A 21,336-nucleotide genomic window follows, 5' to 3' on the forward strand; every position below is an offset into this window, starting at 1 on the left:
TGAGACTACATAGTGATTCCAGGTCAGCCTGGGCTAGAGTAAGACCCTACCTCAAAAAGCCAAAGTAACAATAATGATGATGATGATGATGATAATAATAATAATAAAGAGCTTTAAGACAGGATGACATTCCTTTAACCAAACTCTTCATACAGAGAATAGATCATACTGCAAACTTCCACTCCAGTCATTTTTTCCCAAAGCTAGGAAAAATACAATTCCATACTAAAATTTTACATTACCAGGCATAATATAATCATTTAAATTTATCAACTGTAATAGTTTCAATAATGACCACTTTAAAATATGCATAAATAGCATACTTATCACTCCTGTAAGGTCCTGGTTGATCCCTGGCATTGCTCCCCCATCTTCCCCAAAAGGAAACACACACAACACCTGAAAAGGTCCCAACTACCTGAGAAGTTTGAAGCAGGAAATCACATGAGCCCAGGTCAGGTCCTGCCTAAACAACTTAAAAATATACTGTCTCAAAAACTAAGTGGGTGCCGGGCATGGTGGCGCACGCCTTTAATCCCAGCACTCGGGAGGCAGAGGTAGGAGGATCTCCGAGAGTTCGAGGCCACCCTGAGACTACATAGTGAATTCCAGGTCAGCCTGAGCCACAGTGAGACACTACCTCGAAAAACAAAAACAAAAACAAACAAACAAAAAAACTAAGTGGGGAGATGGCTCAATGATTAAATGCACTTGCTTGCAAAGCCTACAGGGCCTGGTTCAAATCACTAGTAACATAAACCAGGTACACAAAGTTGCACAGGAGTCTGCAGCACGCACCTGGAACATATGCAGCACAGGAAGCCCTGGAACAGCGATTCATTCATTCTCTCTCTTGCAAATAAAGTATTTATTAAAAAAGGAAAAAAGCAGCGCTGGAGAGATGGCTTAGCAGTTAAGGTGTTCGCCTGCAAAGCCAAAGGATCCTGGTTACTCTCCGAGACCCACATACACCAAATGCACAATGGGGTGCATGCATCTGGAGTTTGTTTACAATGGCTGGAGGCCCGGGAACATCCTTTCTTTCTCGCTCCCTCTCAAATAAATTAAAAAACAAATTTTTTTAAAGTGTGTAGGTGATCAGAACACCAGGACTGTACATAAAATGGAATGAATTTTAAGGAAAACAACAAATAAGTTTAAAGCTTAATTTTCCTAAAACCACAACATACATCCTTACACATACTTTCAAGATACAAAACTTTAAATATGCACTTCTCAAGTAATCTTACTGAAGACCAATGGCACTAGACCTGGCACACTAGCGCACACTTGCAATCCCAGCACTTGGGAGGTTTAAGCAGGAGGATCATGCGTTTGAGACCAGACTGGCATACATAAATTTCATGCAGCCAGAACTATATACTGAGACCTTGTCTCTCAAAACAAACCTGAAACTCTTAACTAATTACTCTGATTTATTTTTCTTGTTTTATCGAGGTAGGTTCTTGCTCTATCTAGCTCAGGCTCACCTGGAACTCACTATGTAGTCTCAGGGTGGCCTTGAACTCACAGTGATCCTTCTACCACCTACCTCTGCTTCCACAATGCTGAAATTTAAAGGCATGTGCCACAACACCTGCCTTTTTTTGGGGGGCGAATACTTTAACATTTTAAAGAAATGTATAATTTACACAAAAACACAATCATGAACATTTCATTCGACATGAATCAATAAAAAATTGCCAGATGAAGCCGGACGTGGTGGCAATGCCTTTAATGGCAGCACTCAGGAGGCAGAGGTAGGAGGATTGCCATGAGTTTGCGGCCACCCTGAGACTACATAGTGAATTCCATGTCAGCCTGGGTTAGAGACCATACCTCAAAAAAAAAAAAGAAAGAAGTCAGGCATAGTGACCATGATATTCGCCAAGGATAGTCATGCACTAAAAGGCTCTTTAAATACCAAAATAACAATAATGAAGCCAGGCATGGTTGGTGCATATCTTTAGTCCCAGTACTTGGGAGGCAGAGGGGTAGGAGGATCACTGTTAGTTTGAGACCAGCCGGGAGCAACAGAGTTCTAGGTCCGCCTGGGCTAGAGTGAGACCCTACCTTGAAAAAGAACAAATAATAATAATGATGAAAATGCCTGGAAAAAAAAGACAAGACTGGAAACACTGTATCAACACTTCTTTGTTTAAAAAGAGTAACACAAACTTAGATTAGCTGTATCAGAACTACCTATAACAGATTAGTTAAAAGAAGCAAAAGATGGGCTGGAGAGATGGCTTAGCAGTTAAGTGCTTTCCTGTGAAGCCTAATCAAGGCTCGATTCCCCAGGACCCACGTCAGCCAGACGCGCAAGGGGGCGCACACATCTGGAGTTCCTTTGCAGTGGCTGGAAGTCCTGGCACGCCCATTCTCTCTCTCTCTCTCTGTCACTCTCAAATAGATAAATAAAAAATGAACAACAACAACAACAAAAAGAAGCAAAAGGAATCCTTCCTTAAAGGACTTTCCTGTTGCTGTTAAGAGTCAGGAAGAAGCCGGGCATGGTGGCGCATCCCAGCACTCGGGAGGCAGAGGTAGGAGGATCGCCGTGAGTTCAAGGCCACCCTGAGACTACAGAGTTAATTCCAGGTCAGCCTGGACCAGAGTGAGACCCTACCTCGGAAAAAAAAAAAAAAGAGTCAGGAAGGATGGAAAGGAAAACAAGAGAGGAAAGACAACACACATTTCAATAATGTAAAGATTGACTGTTTTGGACCCGAGATCTTTCTCAGCTATTTACATTAATGAACCATGTGACAGATGCAAATGCTGACTTGAAAAGCATTAAAATCAAAACTTATGTCCAACAGTACAAAGGTCAAAAGCCCTAGCAGGAACTGGTGGTTTTATCCAACAAGCACAATTTTTTTTAAGTAAACGCCTTGACTTCATTATAATGAAAATTAAGTTTACATCATGGTACACAAGAAACTTGTATGTCAACAGAACGCTACAAATCCCAAGTATTTTAAAGCAGCCTATACACAAATTAAGAGAAAGCAGACAATTTTGATCTGTTTTTTTTTGAAAGTTGTATTTTTAAGCCAAAAGTATATTAAAAAATCACAACTGAACCAACTAAAGGTGTCATGTATAATGTAATTTTATTTAGTTTCACCCACTTGGTGGAGTCAAAAACAAATTTCTGATTCAAAACCTAGCTGAAGAGATTTACATTTATTTGAGGACACACTTTCAACATTAGTGTAATCTTTCCTTACACATTTTCCTAAATTAACCCAAGGTGTATATGTATGTGTATGTGTGCATGTGTGTGTATGTATCTATATGTGTGTATGTGTGTGCGCACGTATACATATATGTATAATGAATACTGCTTACAACCTAAATATGTAACAGTATGAAAAACAGGTGCAACAGTATTTAAATGCATGCTTTCTTCTCAAGCTAAATTTGTCCTGGAAATCGATTTTAAAATAAACTTAACTATCCTAAAATGTAAATAATCTTTCAAAGAGATGCAGCAATATAGCAGCAACATCTTACCCCCCAAAAGCCAGTAATTCAGCCCAACGAAGGTTTACACTAAGAGGGAGGAGACAGGGCTTTAGGAAGGGTCCTTGAGGGCATTTAACTTTGCTTCCTGAGTTAGCATCATGCTACAATTACGTTATACTTCAAACTAATACAAATTCTCGTCTCAGTCATTTCATAAAGACAGCAGAGTCTGATGTGGCTTTGTAAGAGTAAAGGAGGGGTGGAGGGAGGTCCGGTGAAGAATCTCAAAGAGACGTTACAAAGCGTTGATGAATCACCGACTGTGAACTTAAGGGAGTCCAAGGGAGTAAAGCAGCAGCATCCCAGGTAAGCAGACACTTGAAAAAGAAGAGCTGACGGTGGGGAAGATAAACTTCGCAGGCCCGCCGCAGGCCATTGTGCCCGGTCCAGAGCTGCGGGGCTGTCAGGGGGCAACTGCGTACCCAGCGGCGGGGGAGGGAGCCAGCCGAGAAGGGTGGGCTTACCCAGCAGCGTCCCCGTGCTCGGGCTCCCGGGCTCCAGGGGGAACGCCCAAGGGCAAACTCGGAGCCCAGCTGCCCCGCGGCGGCCTCTGGCCGAGGCGCCCGGCCCGGCCCGGCCCGGCCCCGGCGGAGCCCCCGCAGACGCCATACTAAAGCCAAAATGGCTGCCCCGAGGAAGCGCGCGTCGCCGCGCCAGTGAGGGCCGAGGCCGGAGCCTCCGCGGGCCAGGGGGAGGGCACCTCCGGGAGAGCGGCGCCGGGACGGTCGCGCTCGGCGCTCAGGTAGGGTCCCCGCGGCCTGCGGACGCGCCGGCCCCACCCCCACCCCGCGGTCCCCGCCGCCGCGCCGGCCGCCCCGTCCCGTCCCGGCCAGGTACCTGCAGTTCGGCCCGCTCCACCTCCCAGTGCGCCCGCTCCATCTCGAACCGAGCCCACTCGTGCTGGATGTAGTGCAGAATGCCCGGGATAGTGTACTGCTGGGGCCGGGACAGCTCCGGGCCTGGCGGGGGGCCCGCTCCCTCGGAGGCCGGAGGACCCCCGCCGCCCGCCGCTCCGTTCCCTCCAGGCGAGAGGCTCAGGCTCCCCCCGGGTCCCTGCTGCTGCCGGGGAGGAGCCGCCAGCCCCGGGCCGCCGCCGCCGCCTCCGGCCAGCTCGTCCATTGTGTGTGGGGGCCCCGGTCGGGGCGCAGGGCCAGACGCCAACAGCTGGGGGCGGGAAGGGCCGGAGAGGGCAGCCCCGCGCCGACGACGGGGCGGACGCGGCCGGGAGAGGGACGGGGACGGGGGTCGCTGTCGTGTGCTTGCCGCGGGTCAGAGCACGGAGCCGCCGGCCGCCGCCATTACAGTCCCTCCTCCATCTGCCCGTCTCACTCACTCACTTTAGGGAAGGGGGGCCGCGGCGGGAGCGGAGGGGACGGGAGGGGGCAGGCCTGGGAAGGGGAGCGACGTCGGGACGCCGCTCCCGCGAGGCATGCCGGGTAGAGAACGCCGCGGCCGCCGCACACCCGATAACCAAATAGAGTCGGGCCTCGCCCTACGCAGGCGCACCGAGGACGTGGGCGGGCGGGGCGGGGCAGGCGCGGTCCCGCCCCCCGGGCAGCCCACGCGTGCTGGCCGCGGCTCTTCGCTTTCCGGAGCGAGTGGGCCCCTGGCTTCCAGTGGCTTCCACCCCGCGGCCTCAGCTGAGAGCCTCGCCTTGGAGCTACGTTTGCTGCGGCCACCCTGCTCGGGTCCGAATGCCTGACGTTTCTCGTGCCCTCTGCGTGTGCGGGGCAGCCCTGCGGGGCGGGCCGCCTCAGCTGCCCCTCGCTCTGGTTTTGCAGCTCTAGGCGGGCTCCAGGATTCGGGAACGGTCGTTTTAATAAATCTCCCAGATTCTTTTACAGGCTGAGACTCGCGAGCCAGTTCTTTGGTCCCTCTTCTGTGCTCCGGCAGCCTGCCCTGACTTGTTCCACCCTCCCTCCACTCTTAGGCGGAGACAGGCTGGGTTTGAGGAGTTGGAGTGTTTCTTTTCTTTTTTTTTTTTTTTCCTCGAGGTAGGGTTTCACTCTAGCTAAGGCTGACCAGGAATTCACTCTGTAGTCTCAGGGTGGTCTTGAACTCACGGCGATGATCCTACCTCTGCCTCCATCGTGCTGAGATTAAAGGCGTGTGTGTGCCGCTACGCCCGGTTTGTTTCATATTTATATTAGCAGAAGAGAACGTAATGATGGCCTTTAGATCTTGATGATGGCGGGTAGAAGGAAAAAGGTAGATTTGAAAGACGTTCGGACTAACAATTTGATGCTTTAGAAGGTCATATTTTTATTCATGGTAGAAAATTTTGAGACAAAAACATTGTGAATACTACTTAGAATTGCTCAGTAAATGAAATAGCTAATAATGGTTTTTTTTCTGCATTATTTTTTTTTCGAAGTACAGTTTCATTCTAGCTCAGGGTGACCTGAAAGTTCATTATGTAGTCTCAGGGTGGCCTCGAACTCATGGCAATCCTCCTACCTCAGCCTCCCAAATTCTGGGATTAAAAATGCTGCCACCATGCCTGGCTTTAAATATTTTTTGTGTGAAATAATGCACACATAAAATACAAGGTTGAGCCGGCCATGGTAGCAGCATGCCTTTAATCCCAGCACTCTGAAGGCAAGAACCAAAAAAAAAAAAAAGGTTTAGGGATGGCTTAACAGTTAAGGTGTTTGCCTGCAAAGCCAAAGGACCCAGATTCGATTCCCTAGGGCCCATGTTAGCCAGATGCACAAGGTGGTGCATGCATCTGGAGTCCATTTGCAGTGGCTGGAGGCCCTGGTGCACCCATTCTCTCTCCTTTCTGTCAAATAAATAAATAAAAATTAAAAAGTGTTTTTAATCTTTTTATAAAACTATTTTTTCCATATTATTAAAGTACTGTGTCTTTTTTCTTTTTTTTTTCTGAGGTAGGGTCTCACTCTAGCCCAGGCTGACCTGAAATTCACTATGTAGTCTCAGGCTGGCCTCTTACTCATGGTGATCCTCCTACCCCTGCTTCCAGAGTGCTGGGATTAAAGGTGTGTGCCACCATGCCCTGCTAAAGTATTATTTCTTCACTTACCTAATAATGATCAGCATATGGCCTGGTAATTCAGTCCTGTTCCTTAGAGGGAGACATGTTAAATAGCTCAAAAATAGGCCTGGAGTGATGGCTTAGCAGATAAGGCACTTACCTGCAAAGCCAAAGAACCCAGGTTCCATTCCCCAGGCCCCATATACATCAGATGCACAAGGTGTGGTGCATGCACCCAGAGTTGATTTGCAGCTGCAGAAAGTCCTGGCGCACCCATTCTCTCTCGTTCTGCCTCTTTCTCTGTCCCTTTCTCTTAAATAAATAAAAATAATAAAATATTTTTTTTAAAAGCTCAAAAAATGCTTTATACGCAGCCTAAACATTCTTGTGCACACACTAAGGAACATTTGCAGCCAAAGTGGTGGTGTTCGCTTCTAGTCCCAGATTGATTCAGAAGCGGAGGTAGAAGTTTTAGGCCCTTCTGGAGCTACAGAGTGAGTCCCAGGTCAGACTGGACTAGTGAGACCCTGCCTAGGGGTTAAAAAAAGAAAAAAGAGGAAATTGTACATTTACATTCAATTCAAGGAGCACTGGGGGACTTTTTTTCCTCAGAAGGAAAACACCAAGGGTGTTGTAGTTTATAAAGTACTTGCCCAGCATGCCCAAAGCCCTGGGTTTGATCCCTAGCACAACATAAGCCAGAGGGAGTGATGCTCACCTGTAACCCCAAGACTTGGGATACTCCATAGCCAGTCAGAAGCCAACCTGGCAAGGGAAGAAAGGGGGAAGAGAGAAAAGGCTCCTTCTCTTCTACTGTCTTTCTTACTGAAAAGCACTGTATCTGATCCTAAAGCCATGCAGGCATTCTAGTACCTTTCACTTAACCAATAATCCAGTCCTTCCTCAGAAACTTCCTTCATCTCTTCTCTCTATTGATGTCAAAGCTTCGTCCTTCTCTCTACATTTCCCTCCACTATGCCTGCTGCTTTCCTGGTCTTCCTCAAAGGTGGATTTCATTGTCATGCTCTCATCCACTGCTTAAATATTTCAGTGATCTCCAAATTTAAAATAAAGTTCAACTTTGAGCTAGCATGATAAAGGAGGTTGGGCATGTTGGCACTCAACTGTCATCCCAGCACTTGGGAGACAGAGGTAGGAACATCACTGTGAGTTCAAGGCCACCCTGACACTACATAGTGAATTCCAGGTCAGCCTGAGCTAGAGTGAGACCCTCCCCCCCTCCCCCCCATATATATACATATATATATAATTGTTATATTTATTGACAGAAGTACAGAGCCAAGGAAAGGCACCCACGTGGCTAGAGATCCCATGTGAAGGGCCTGGAAAGAAGAGAGAAAAGAATGTTCAAGGAGCTCCTGCCATGTGAGGAGTTCCCACGTGGAGAGTAAGGGCCAGCCTCTCCCCCCCACAACCAGGCCTGGGCTAGGGCCTAGACTGAGCCCCTCCTGGCTGAGGGAAAAGCTTACAGCTGGAAGTTCTCCAGTGATCAGAGACTTTTAAAACTTTTTAATTGTATTCCCTGTTTCAAGAACTCCAGTTGAATATGTTACATTCGTTTTAGCCATGATTTTATAAATATCAATAACATGTCCTTGGCATTTTGTTCCTAGAACATAGTTATTTATATGTAGGGTTACTGCCTCCTAGTGGGGCAAAACCCATGCCTCTATTGTTTGCACTTGTACCTGCCCTAAGTGCTAGGCCAGGATAGATCCTCAGATGTTTGGTAAATAAATTTAGACCAAACTAACACTAATGTGTATGCCTTTTCCTTCACTTTTTTTTGGGGGGGGGGGTTCGAGGTAGGGTTTCACTTTAGCTCAAGCTGACCTGGAATTAACTATGTTGTCTTAGGGTGGCCTCGAACTCATGGCGATTCTCCTACCTCTGCCTCCCAAATGCTGAGATTAAAGGCATGCACCACCACGCCCCGCCTACCCTTAGTGTTTTTATTTCAAGGTAAGGTCTTGCTCTAGCCCAGGCTGACCTGGAATTCACTATGTAGTCTCAAGGTGACCTCAGACTCACAGAGATCCACCTACCTCAGCCTCCCAAGTGCTGGGGTTAAAGGCATGTGCCACCATGCCTGGCTACCCTGAGCATTAAGAGTATAAACGTTTAATTTTTCTTTGTTGGAATAATATTTTGTACACTATTTGCACTGTGCTTTGTGTCTATGACTTCTGAGATCACTTCAGTGAATGTCTAGAATTATGTCTTCCATTGGAAAAAGTCACATTATTCAACTCATCTAAGTGGAATTCCCTCCCTAGTCTGTAGCTGAGTCATTTCCTTTCCTCAGTCACCTGTGACACTTCTGTTTGTTCAGTCCTTTCAGCAGTTCAGGCTCGTCCTGCACACAGATTCTCTCGGACTCACGGTGACCTTCTTTTGGCAGAGGTGCGATAGGGTCTCACTCTGTACCCTAGGCTAACCTCAAACCTGTGATCATCCTGCCTCTGGATTACCACCACATCCAGTGCATGATCTTCAAGAAAGCCAGGTGTGGTAGCTCACACCTATAATCCCAGAACAGAGGAAGCTGGGCAGAATTGATGGGAGTTTGAGATCATTCTGAGCTACATGGCTAGTCTGGGTGCCACAGTGAGGCTGTTTCCAAAGACAAACAGACAATAAGAATGCCATACATATGTATATAAAAGAAGCTTATAACTTTAGGGTTCTTATTTTCCTTTCTACAACAGATCTTTGAACCTGTGTACTCATTCTATTCTTTTTATTCTTGGGGGGGGGGCGATGGGCAGGTGTGCCCACATGTGAAGGTCAGAGCAACCTGAGTGTTCTCCTCTTTTGCCACTGTCTTTTTGAGACAGGGTCTCTTTTGCCACTGCTGCTTATGATTTTCCAGATTCTCTTGGCTTCACTTCACATTACCAGAGACGTGTTGAAATCACAAATGTATGTACCACTTTGTCTAACATTACATGGGTGTTAGGGAATCAAATTCAGGTCAACAGGCTTGCAAACAATCACCTTCAACTGCTGAGTCATCTTCTCAGCCCTACTTACACTAGTTTTGATCAGACCAATGTGTCATATTTCACTTATATATACTGTGTCAGCAAAGGTATATGAGTAGCCTCAGATCTTACTCAGATGCCTTCTTCCAAGATTTGATATGTGAAGAGTTTTGATTCTGCCTTTGAGAATTATTTACCTAAACATACAATTTTATATCTTGCCCTGTACCTGCCATCTTTTTGCCAAAGAGATCAAATGGAATCATGAAGAATAGTTCAGTCATTGTTTTTGCATCATCTGTAAATGTTGTGACAGGTAGTCATCTTCATGGCTGTGGAAAAGAAAAGGTGATACAGTCTGATGATTTCACTATGCCTGTAGTAGAATAAGAAGTGGTTCCCACCCTGCCTTTCAGTGTGCATATGTGTTTTGAAACAAAGAAGTAAGGTTTTCCTTCACTATTTTGCCTCTTACTGTCCTGTGAGCCGGCTCAGTACTACTATCTCTGGTTCCTGAATCATGTTTGAAATTATTTTTAGGTAATTTCAAGGTGTTGCAGTCAGGTTCGCATTGCTGGTAGAAATCACCCAACCAAGGGAAGCTTGTGGGAAAACAGAGGTTTAGTTTGGCTTACAGGCTCAAGGTGGAAGTTCCATTATGGCAGGGGCAAATGATGGCATGAGCAGAGTGTGGACATCACCCTCTGGCCCACATAAGGTGGACCATAGCAATAGGAGAGTGTGCCAAACATTGGCATGGGAAAACTGGCTATAATACCCATAAACCCACCTCCAACAATACACCACCTCTAGGAGGCTTTGGTTTCCATTTACCCTCAGCTTGGGAACATCCAGAACATCTAAGTTTATGGGGGACACCTGAATCAAACCACCACATTCCATCCATTGCCCCAGTGAACATAACCATACATGATGTAAAATGCAATACATTCATCCAACTTTAAAAGTCCCCACATTTTTTATCAATCCTAGTGTTGTTCAGACACCCCCATAATCCAAGGTCTTTTAACTGAGCCATAATACCAAACAATCCCCCCAAACACCATAATGACACAGAACAAACACTCACACTGGCAAAGATGGCATTGGGCATAGCAAAGAAATATTCAGTCAATACAAGATTTAAATAGGGCAGATGTCAAACTCAATAGCTCCAAGTCCAACAACTCTAGTCAAGTCTCCAAGTCCAATAAGTCTAATTAGCAAGTCTCTGGAGTTCCAGTTCTGCCTCTCCAACTAGGCTATTCACAGTACTGGAAAACTTCATCAGGGCCAGAAGCTTTCCTTAGCAGCTACCTCATGGTCCTGGCATCTCCACTGGATCTCCAGTCTCTACTGCAATCCACGGTTTATCCTCATGGTTTCATTGGGTCTCTATGCAGGCATGCAGCAAACCTGCTTCACACTGCCCATGGCTGTTTCCTAAACACAAGATTGTTTTGTAAACTCAATGACCCTCTCTTTCCTGCATTTCTCATACTCCAAAATACCAGGTAGGGTGCCAATTTGTTAATCCAGGGGGAAATAAAGCAGACTTTGAAGAACAGGACACTCCTTGAGCACTCAGGCCCCTTCAAAAGAGTCTACATTCTTCCTGTTGCCCCAGTGCAGATCATCTGGCCCAATCTCAAAGGTTGTAATCTCTCAATTGCAGCTGAATGGGCAGCAGTTCACCCAAAGATTTCATTTTTTTTTTTCTCTCTGTGCCATAGCCCTCTACTCATAACAGTCTGTTTTGCATACTGTATCCCTGCACAACTTATCAGGACATGGGCATAACAGCAAGCCTCTCACACAAACTGCATCTTGCCCAGTCCAAGCAAAGCTCTTTCTCACCCTCATAAGCCAAACCTCACAGTCCCATAGTTCTTATTGCATTCAGGTCTTTCAACTCTAACCAGAATAGTCCATCAAGCTGTATTTATAGCACTGCAAGGTGTCTTTAGGTAAAGGTTTCAAATCCTTCCACATTCCTCTTGAAAATCAGCTCCAAAAGGCCAAAGCCTCACAGTCAGGTATCTAGCAGCAAATGACACTACTACTCAGTACCAACATTACTGTTGGAGTCAGGTTTGCATTGCTGGTAGAAATCATCCAACCAAGAGCAGCTTGTGGGAAAAAATAGGCTTATTTTGTCTTACAGGCTTGAGGAGGAAGCTCCATGATGGCAGGGGAAAACGATGGCATGAGCAGAAGGTGGACATCACCCCCTGGCCCACATATGGTAGACTTACAGGAGAGTGTACCAAACAGGCCATAACACCCATAAGCCCACCTCTAACAATACACCACCTTCAGGAGGCTTTAATTCCCAATTGCTATCAGCTGGGGAACCACCCAGACCATCTAGCTTCCAGAACACCTAAGTTTATGGGGGACACCTGAATCAAACCACCACACAAGGTGACTTAGCACTCAGGAAAATGACAAGGATTTTGCACTTATAAAGTAAGAGAGCAAGTGGGAGCTTTGGTAAGAGCAGAGGTTGAGTTCAAACCAAAGGAGTACACTGGTAAGTGCAGAAGCAAGACAAAAGAAGAGTGGCCCTGACCTGTACCAAGGTGTGAGGTGCCAAATGAGATCAGATATCTACTCATGACAGCAAGTGTCTGTGGCTAATAATATTATAGAAATACACACAGGGCATTTGAATTGTTCAAATAATATGTTGTTTGCAAGAAAAAGACCTGCACGGATATAGAAAAATTAGACACAAAAACCTTTATGAAACTCGGAATACAATATAAAATTCTAATCCAGTTCATTCTGCCATTTCCCCCTGATAAGATGTCATATAAAAGTAGGTTGTGATAATACTACCTAATAGCTAACTTACAGAAATCTCAAAACTGAAGAAAATAAATAGATTACCTGGAACCTCATCCGTCCTGAACATTGGCTAAAGAGTGAACATCTAGGTCTGTAAACACTGGAAAATGTAACTGAATGAGATTCTGCCCCAACTTTCCAAGGTAATATGATAGTTGAACAAACTTGGAAATGTGGTCTGTCTCCCATTGGAGTGGCAGGGGAGGATGTTCAAAAATATGATGCCAAAGCCGGGCGTGGTGGCTCACACCTTTAATCCCTGCAGAGGCAGAGATAGGAGGATTGCCGTGAGTTCAAGGCCACCCTGAGACTCCATAGTGAATTCCAGATCAGCCTGGGCTACAGTGAGACCCTACCTCGAAAAACCAAAATAAATAAATAAATAAATAAAATGATGCCATGGCTGGAGAGATGGCTCAGCAGGTAAAGCACTTGCCTGCAAAGCCAAACAGCTTGGGTTTGATTCTCCAGTGCCCATGTAAAAGTGGATGTACAAAGTGGTGCATGTGTCTGGAGTTCATTCTCAGTGGCTAGAGGCCCTGACATGCCCATTCTCTGTGTGTGTCTGTCTCTCTGTCTCTGCTTGCAAATAGAATAAATAAAATGTTTCTTTAAAAAGATGACACCATGGGCTGAAGAGATGGCTTAGCGGTTAAGCACTTGCCTGTGAAGCCTAAGGATCCCAGTTCAAGGCTCAATTCCCCAGGATCCATGTTAGCCAGATGCACAAGGGGGCACACACGTCTGGAGTTCGTTTGCAGTGACTAGAAGCCCTGGCACGCCCATTCTCTCTCTCTCTCTCTTTCTCCCTGTTTCTCTGTCTGTCCCTCTCAAATAAATAAACTTTAAAAAAATAAATAAAAAGATGACACCAAACATGGACATCTGTCCTCTGTCCTCTGTCCTGGGAAACAGATGCCAGAGACAGTGTTCTTTTTGGAAGATGTTGTTGTATTGTTTGTTGTGGTGGGGTCTCATTCTAGTTCAGGCTGACCTGGAATTCACTATGTAGTCTCAGTGTGGCCTGGAACTCACTGTAATCCTCCTACCTCTGCCTCCCAAGTGCTGGGATGAAAGGCATGTGCCACAACACCCAGTTTTATTTTTGATATTTTGTTTTTATTTTTTATTTATTTGAGAGAGAGAAAGAGGCAGACAGAGAGAGAATGGGTAGGCCAGGGCTTCTAGCCCCCACAAATGAACTCCAGATGCATGCACCACCTTGTGCATCTGGCTTCACGTGGGTACTGGGATTGAACCCAGGTCCTTAGGCTTTTCAGATAAGTGACTTAACCACTAAGCCATCTCTCCAGCCTCCTACTATATTTTTTATTTGGAACAAAATTTCAGTGATGCAAAACCAGAAAAAAAAAATAGCGAAATTTTGTCAAAAGTTATGAAGATTTTTTTTTCTATGTAAGGAGTTTGTTTAAGTAAATCTCAGATGTCACACAATTACACTGGCACATACTTTTCTTTTTTTTTAAGTTTTTTTTAAACTTTATTTTTATTTATTATTTTTTGAGAGAGATAAAGAGAGAGGGAGAAAGAGAATGGGCATGCCACTGCAAACTCCAGACATGTGCACCCCCTTGTGCATCTGGCTTACATGTGTCCTGGGGAATCGAACTGAAGTCCTTTGGCTTTGCAGGCAAATGCCTTAACTGCTAAGCCATTTCTCCAGCCCTGACACATACTATTCTAAGAATATCCACGTGTCTGTACCTGCTTACTCATAGGTGCTGGCTCATGCTAGTGCTCTCTCCAACCCCCACCCAAATATAGCTCAGGCTGCCCTGGAATTCACTGTGGAGCCTCAGGTTGGCCTTGAACTCACAGCAATCCTCCTACCTCTGCCTCCCAAGTGCTGCAATTAAAGGCATGTGCCACCATGCCTGGCTTTTTTTTTTTTTTTTTTTTTTTTTTGAGGTAGGGTCTCACTCTAGCCCAGGCAGACCTGGCACTCACTTTGTAGTCCCAGGCTGGCCTTTAACTCACAGCAGTCCTCTTACCTCTGTCTCCCAAGTGCTGGGATTAAAGGCGTGCACCACCATGCCTGGTTTTATATATGTGTGTGTGTGTGTGTATATATATATATATATATATATATATATATATATATATATATATATATATATATGTATATTGTTTTTCAAAGTAAGGTCTTGCTATAGCCCAGGCTGACCTGGAACTCACTATGTAATCTCAGGGTGGCTTCGAACTCAGAGATCTTCCTACCTCTGCCTCCCAAGTGCTGGGATTAAAGGCATGCACCACCATGCCGGCTTATCTTTGTACTTTTAAAGTTGTATGTTATAGCCCTGCTATTGAAACATTTTTATTTGACACCTATTAAGTAATTTTGATATTTTTGCTATTCAACTATTATGAGAGAGAGGTATAAATATCTTCTGGGTAACAGTTGAGCAGACTATTGTCTGACAACTTTAATTTCCTATTTACATTTTCAGCAGGAACATAACTTGCTACAATACTTTATTGTGAAATTGAAAATAGCAATAAGTACTTCTGCGCAGAGGGCAGCCAAGTAGGCCACACATAAGGCTGTGTTGTACCCAGACATCTGAGCTGAGCAAGAGGACATAGCACTCAGATTCATGTCTAAAGCTTCATAGTCAACATTTACCTGGCTTCAGAAGTGCAAGGGAACATCTTAGCAGAGAAAATCACACTTAAGAATTTTGGAAATATCAGGGCTAAAGAGATGGCTCAGCATTAAGGTGTTTTCTGCAAAGCCTGATCATCTAGGTTCAGTTCCCCAGTACCCATGTAAAGCCAGATGCTCAAAGTGATGCATACATTTTGGGTTTGTTTGTAGTGGCTAGAGGCCCTGGTGTACCCATTCTCTCTCTCTCTCTCTCTCTCTCTCTGCTTGAAAATAAAAAATATTATTTTTTATTTTTATTTTAGAGAGAGAGAAAGAGGCAGATAGAGAGAGAATGGGCACACCAGGGCCTTCAGCCAGTGCAAATGAATTCCAAATGCATACACTACCTTGTGAATCTGGTTTACATGGGTCCTGGGGAATTGAACCTGGGTTCTTCAGCTTTGCAGGCAAATGCCTTAGCTGCTAAGCCATCCCTTTAGCCCCAGAATAAAAATATTTTTAAAAAGAGAATTTTAAGCCAGGCATGGTGGCACACACTTTTAATCCCAGCACTCAAGAGGCAGAGGTAGGAGGATCATCATGAGTTCGAGGCCACCCTGAGACTACACAGTGAATTCCAGGTCAGCCTGGACTATAGTGAGACCCTACCTCAAAAAAAACAAAAAAAAAAAAAAAAAAAGAAAAAAGAAAGAGAGAATTTTAGTGCTCGCTTCAGCAGCATATATATTGAAAAGAGAATCTGGAGACTTGAGAAATAGTTCAGTGGTTAAGGGGCTTGCCTGCAAAGCCTTAGGACCTGGGTTTAATTCGCCAGTGCCCATATGAACCAGATGTACAAGGTGGTGCATGGTTCTGGAGTTTGTTTGCAGTAGCTAAAGCCCTGGTATGTCCATTCTCTTTCTCTCTCTGAAATAAATAAATAAATAAATAAATAATTTATAAAGAGAATTTTGGGGGCCAGGCGTGATAGCACACGTCTTTAATCCCAGCACTCGGGAGGCAGAGGTAGGATCGCCATGAGTTCAAGGCTGCCCTGAGACTACATAGTTAATTCCAAGTCAGTCTGGGCCAGAGTGAGACCCTACCTTGAAAGAAAAGAAAAAAAGAATTTGGGGGGCAGGAGAGATGGCTTAGCGGTTAAGACACTTGCCTGCAAAGCCTAAGGATCCAGGTTCGATTTTCCAGGACGCATGTAAGCTAGATGCACAAGGTAGCGCATGCATCTGGAGTTCGTTTGCAGTGGCTGGAGGCCCAGGCACACCCATTCTCTCTCTCTCCCTCTTTCTCTCTCAAATAAATAAATAAATAATTTTTTTAAATTTAGCTGGGCATTGTGAAACGTGCCTTTAATCCCAGCACTCGGGAGGCAGAGGTAGGAGGATCGCTGTGAGTTTGAGGCCACTCTGAGACTACAGGGTGAATTCCAGGCCAGCTTGGGCTACACAGAGAGACCCTGTCTTGAAAAAGAAAAAAAAAAAAAAAAGATTTTGGAAATATACCTAATCACAACTGTTGGTTTTGTTTTTGGATACACAGTTTCCAAAGATAGCCTTGGTTTCCAACTTTTTTTTTTCCTGAGGTAGGGTCTCACTCTAGTCTAGGCTGACCTGGAATTCACTATGGAGTCTCAGGGTGGCCTTGAATTCATGGCAGTCCTCCTACCTCTGCCTCCCGAGTGCTGGGATTAAAGGTGTGCGCCACCATGCCTGGCGGTTTCCAACTCTTTATGTAGCCCTGGGTGGCCTTGATCCTCCTTTCTCTACCTTCCAAGGGTTAGGATTACAGTATATGTCACAATTCCTGGCTCTAATTCTAAATGTTGTACAGGGAATGTTTAAACTTTACTATCCTAAATTTTAATTTACTTCTTGAGTATTTGAGTTCCATGTTGATATGCATGAAAAGTGAATAGTCTGCTAGAATTAACTAAGCCTTTTATGGGCTGGGCAGATGGCTCCACAGTAAAAGGTACTTGCTTGCAAAGCCTTCTGGGCCAGGTTCCATTACCCCGTTCCCAGGTAAAGTCAAACACACAAAGAAGCACATGCATCTCGAGTTTGTTTAAAGTAGCAAGAGGCCATGACACCCCCCTTCTCTCTTTCTCAAATAAATAAACAAAATATTATTTAAATTTTTTTAAAAAGAATTATGCCTTTTATGATAGGCTGTAGGTTGAACTGAGAACTTTCAGAGCATGCACATTAGCCAACAAAAGCATATGTGTAGAGTCCCACTGGCCAAAGCTAGAAATTTGTTCTTTCTGCTTTATTTTTATTGTTTTTGTTTTTATGATCCTGCTGATGGAACATCGGGTCTTGTACATACATATTACATAAGCATGCTATCACTCAGCTATATTCCCCAGTCCCCAAAATAGATCTACACTTGTGAATGGAGTGTGAAATCTATGGTCTTTTATACTCATCACTGACAGGCCGAACTGTCTTCAAACTCACTAGGTAGTTGAGACTGGCTTTGGAAAGCAGCTGTACTTACCATTATGTCACCAATGCCCATCTGACTTTGCAGTCCTGACCCTTCTGTCTTTGTCCCCAAGTGCTAGGGTTACAGGCATGTCACCATGCCCTGCTGAATGACTAGTTTTGAGGAAAACCCATACATGAGTTTTGGAGAGAACACAGATACTGAAGCCAGACTGACTCGGATTGTATCCTTCCTCCACAGTTTTGTGAGTGACCTTTGACAAGTGTGTTTCCACATCATATCTGTAAATTGGAGAAAAATGTCTCTAGCTCATAGTTATTGTAAGAATTGAAAGAATGTAGGTCAAGTGTTTCAAATAGCACCTGGCACCTAATAAGCATCATCTGTTTTCCTTCAGTAATTGAGTATTCTCATCTGTTGATTTCTTCTACCAGGCATTTATATCAGCATGAAGTCATGTATATTTATTTTAAATTTTATTTTATGTTATTATCTCATATAATACTAGCTTTCTCAAATTGTTCTGACTTTGGACATTGGGAGTTCTTGCAAATTATCTAGTCTGCCTGTCTATATCTCCTTTTAATAGCGTTGCTGAAATAAAATTTAGCAAGCTGGGTATGGTGGTGCATGCCTTTAATCCAACACTTGAGAGGCAAAGGTAGGAGGATCGCCATGAATTTGAGGCCACCCTGAGACTACATAGGTCAGCCTGGGCTAGAGCGAGACCCTACCTCAAAAAAAAAAAAAAAAAAGAAAGAAAGAAAGGGAGGGAGGGAGGGAGGGAGGGTGGACGGGAAGAAGGGAGGAAGGAAGGAAAGAAAGAAGGAAGGCAGGAAGGAAGGGAGGGAGGAAGGAAGGAGGGAAGGAAGGAAGGAAGGAAGGAAGGAAAATGAAAAGAAAATTCAGGGGCTGTAAGATATGGTTTAGTGGTTAAGGCACTCCCCCCCAAAAAAAACTAAAAATAAAATAAAAACTCTGAGCTGCGGGCTGGCATTTAAGGCGGTTAAGGCATTTACCTGCAAAGCCAAAGGACTCACATTGCCCTGGACTCACATAAGCCAGATGCATAAGGTGGCACATGCATCTGGAATTTGTTTGCAGTGGCTGGAGACCCTAGTGTGCCCATTCTCTTCCTCTCTCTCTCTCTCTCTAATAAATAAATTAGTTAATTAATTTTAAAAATTCTGAGCTGCTACTGGGCTGGAGAGATGGCCCAACAGTTTGCTTGCTGGCAAGCCCCAACAGCCCAGGTTCAAAATTTTAAAAAATTAAAAGAAGAAATAAAACTTACATATTATACAATTGGATGGTTTCCCTATGGCCACATATTTATGCTACTATCTCTACAATGCCTGTACTCTAAGACATCTTCTAAATCCCTACTCCCCAAATACCCTGAATTTGCTTTAAAAAAAAATGTATTTTGGAGCCCGACATGGTGGTGCATGCCTTTAATCCTAGCCCTTAGGAGGCAGAGGTAGGAGAATCATTGTGAATTCAAGGCCAGCCTGAGACTACATAATGAATTCCGGGTCAGCCTGGACTAGAGTGAAACCCTACCTCAAAAACAAACCAGGGCTGGAGAGATGGCTTAGCGGTTAAGCGCTTGCCTATGAAGCCTAAGGACCCCGGTTCGAGGCTCGGTTCCCCAGGTCCCACGTTCGCCAGATGCACAAGGGGGCGCATGCGTCTGGAGTTCGTTTGCAGTGGCTGGAAGCCCTGGCGCGCCCATTCTCTCTCTCTCCCTCTATCTGTCTTTCTCTCTGTGTCTGTCGCTCTCAAATAAATAAAAAATGAACAAAAAATATTAAAAAAAAAAACAAAAAAAAAGTGTTTTATTTATTTCAGAGAGAGAGCGAGTGAGAGCACCAGGGCCCCTTGCACCATACTGTGTGCATCTGGCTGTCTGTGGGTTCTGGGTAACTGAACCCATGCAGACAGGCTTTGTAAACAAGGACCTTTGACCGCTGAGCCATCTCCCGAGCCCTGTGACTCTTTCTATCTCTTTAGATATGCCTACTCTGGATATTTCATGTAAATGGGGTTTTACAATATCATCTTTTGTGACTAGCTGTCTTTCACTTAGCAGAATGTTTTCAAGATTCAAATGTTGGATCTATTTTTAATCTTTATATCTATTTAGATAGTCCTTTTATATCACTGTAATCCACATGACTATAGAATATAAATTTAAAGTTTTCCCATTCTTGTCCATAGCCTGCATAATCTTTATTTTATCATTTTTCTATTTTGTCCTTTTTTTTTTTTTTTTTTTTTTAGTTTTTCAAGGTAGGATCTCATTCTAGCTCAGGCTGATCTGGAATTCACTATGTAGTCTCAGGGTGAACTCATGGTGATCCTCCTACCTCTGCCTCCCTAATGCTGGGGTTAAATGCATGCACCACCATACCCGGCTCTATTTTGTACTTATTTTTCTTTGCCTGTTTTTTTACTGACATGGTCTCACTGTGTTGCCCTGACTACTCTTGAACTCACAGCAATACTCCTGCTCAGCTCCCCAATGTTAGGACTACAGTCATGTGGCACCACACCTAGCTTGTATATTTACTTTTTTTTTTTTTTTTTTTTTTTTTTTTGGTTTTTTGAGGTAGGGTCTCACTCTAGCTCAGGCTGACCTGGATTTGCAAGCAAGTGCCTTTAACTACTAAGCCATCTCCCCACCCCTTGTATGTTTACTTTTAATGATAAAAGACATCAAGTTTGTGTTGACTTGATATAGCATAGTTTATATTATATGGGCTTCTTCCGTGTTGTACTATCTTATAAACATTTTTAGTTATACCTTAAGATAAATTCTCAAGGGTGAAGTACATGAGTTAAAAGGTAGAATGAGGGCTGGAGAAATGACTTAACAGTTAAGGCAGTTGGCTGCAAAGCCTAAGGACCCAGGTTCAATTCCCCAGTACCCATGTAGGCCACGTGGCACATGTACCTGGAATTCATTTGCAGTGGCTGGAGGCACTGATGTACCCATTCTCTCTCTCCCTCCCTCCCTCTCTCTCTCTCTCTCTCTCTCTCTCTCTCTCTCTGTCTCTGTCTCTCTCTCAAATAAAGAAATAAAAATAAATTTAAAAATAAAGTAGAATCAAGCTGGACATTTAACACAGCACTCAGGAGGCAAACATAAGAGAATTGCCATGAATTTGAGGCCAGCCTGGGACTACAGAGTGAGTTCCAGGTCAGTCCAGGCTAGACTGAGACCCTACCTCAAAAAAAAAAAAAAAATAAGGTAAGAGTCAGGCATGGTGTGCACACCTTTAATCCCAGCACTCAGGAGGCAGAGGTAGGAGGATCACTGTGAGTTCGAGACCACCCTGAGACTATAGTGAATTTTAGGTCAGCCTAAAAACAAATAAACAAAAACAGGTAAAATAATTTTTCTGATTTTTTTGTTGTTGCATTCCACTAGAAATTATGAAACATTTTAGAAATTTATGCAGAAAGTTATAATTTTTAAAGTCAACTAAACATGTATGCATCTGTTTCCTTTCACTCTTATAAGAACTTTTTAAAAGTTCAGTGCACCTAAAGAGAGGAAATGTAAGAAGACAGCATGGCTAGACCTGGTGGTGCAGGCCTATTAACCCAACTAGAAGTTGAGGACAGAAGGACATAGAGTTTGAGGCCTTTTCCAGCTTTGTAGTGAGACCATATATCAAAAAACAAATAACAGAAGAAAGAAAAAAGTCAGCATGCTAAATGTTTTTACAAGAATTACATCATTTACCTCATTTATTCTTTGCCACCACTCTATAAGCTCCTGTTTTTTAAAAAAATAGGAAAAGTCGCCAGGCATGGAGGAGCACGCCTTTAATCCCAGCACTTAGGAGGCAAAGGTAGGAGGATCGCCGTGAGTT

General features: G+C 44.2%; 2 protein-coding genes across 8 annotated transcripts in view; one reads left to right on the forward strand and one right to left on the reverse strand.

The window, feature by feature from the left end:
- Strn3 (striatin 3) overlaps window positions 1-4,918 on the reverse strand; it is a 98,203-nt gene extending 93,285 nt beyond the window's left edge. For 3 of the 5 annotated variants that reach the window (XM_045154186.1, XM_045154187.1, XM_045154184.1), the window contains exon 1: window positions 4,369-4,917. In XM_045154186.1, the coding sequence (XP_045010121.1) occupies window positions 4,369-4,650 (282 nt within the window). In that variant the 5' untranslated portion in view covers window positions 4,651-4,917. Of the gene's footprint in view, window positions 1-4,368 lie in introns of all 5 variants that reach the window. The other 2 variants (XM_045154185.1, XM_045154188.1) reach the window with 2 other exon arrangements.
- Ap4s1 (adaptor related protein complex 4 subunit sigma 1) overlaps window positions 3,669-21,336 on the forward strand; it is a 67,409-nt gene continuing 49,741 nt past the window's right edge. Inside the window, exon 1 of one of the 3 annotated variants that reach the window (XM_045154191.1) lies at window positions 3,669-3,837. The gene's annotated coding sequence lies outside the window, so the exon portion shown is untranslated. Of the gene's footprint in view, window positions 3,838-4,182; window positions 4,274-21,336 lie in introns of those variants that run through there. The other 2 variants (XM_045154189.1, XM_045154190.1) reach the window with 2 other exon arrangements.

Source organism: Jaculus jaculus, chromosome 7, assembly GCF_020740685.1.
Source record: "Jaculus jaculus isolate mJacJac1 chromosome 7, mJacJac1.mat.Y.cur, whole genome shotgun sequence".
Lineage (NCBI taxonomy): Eukaryota > Metazoa > Chordata > Mammalia > Rodentia > Dipodidae > Jaculus > Jaculus jaculus.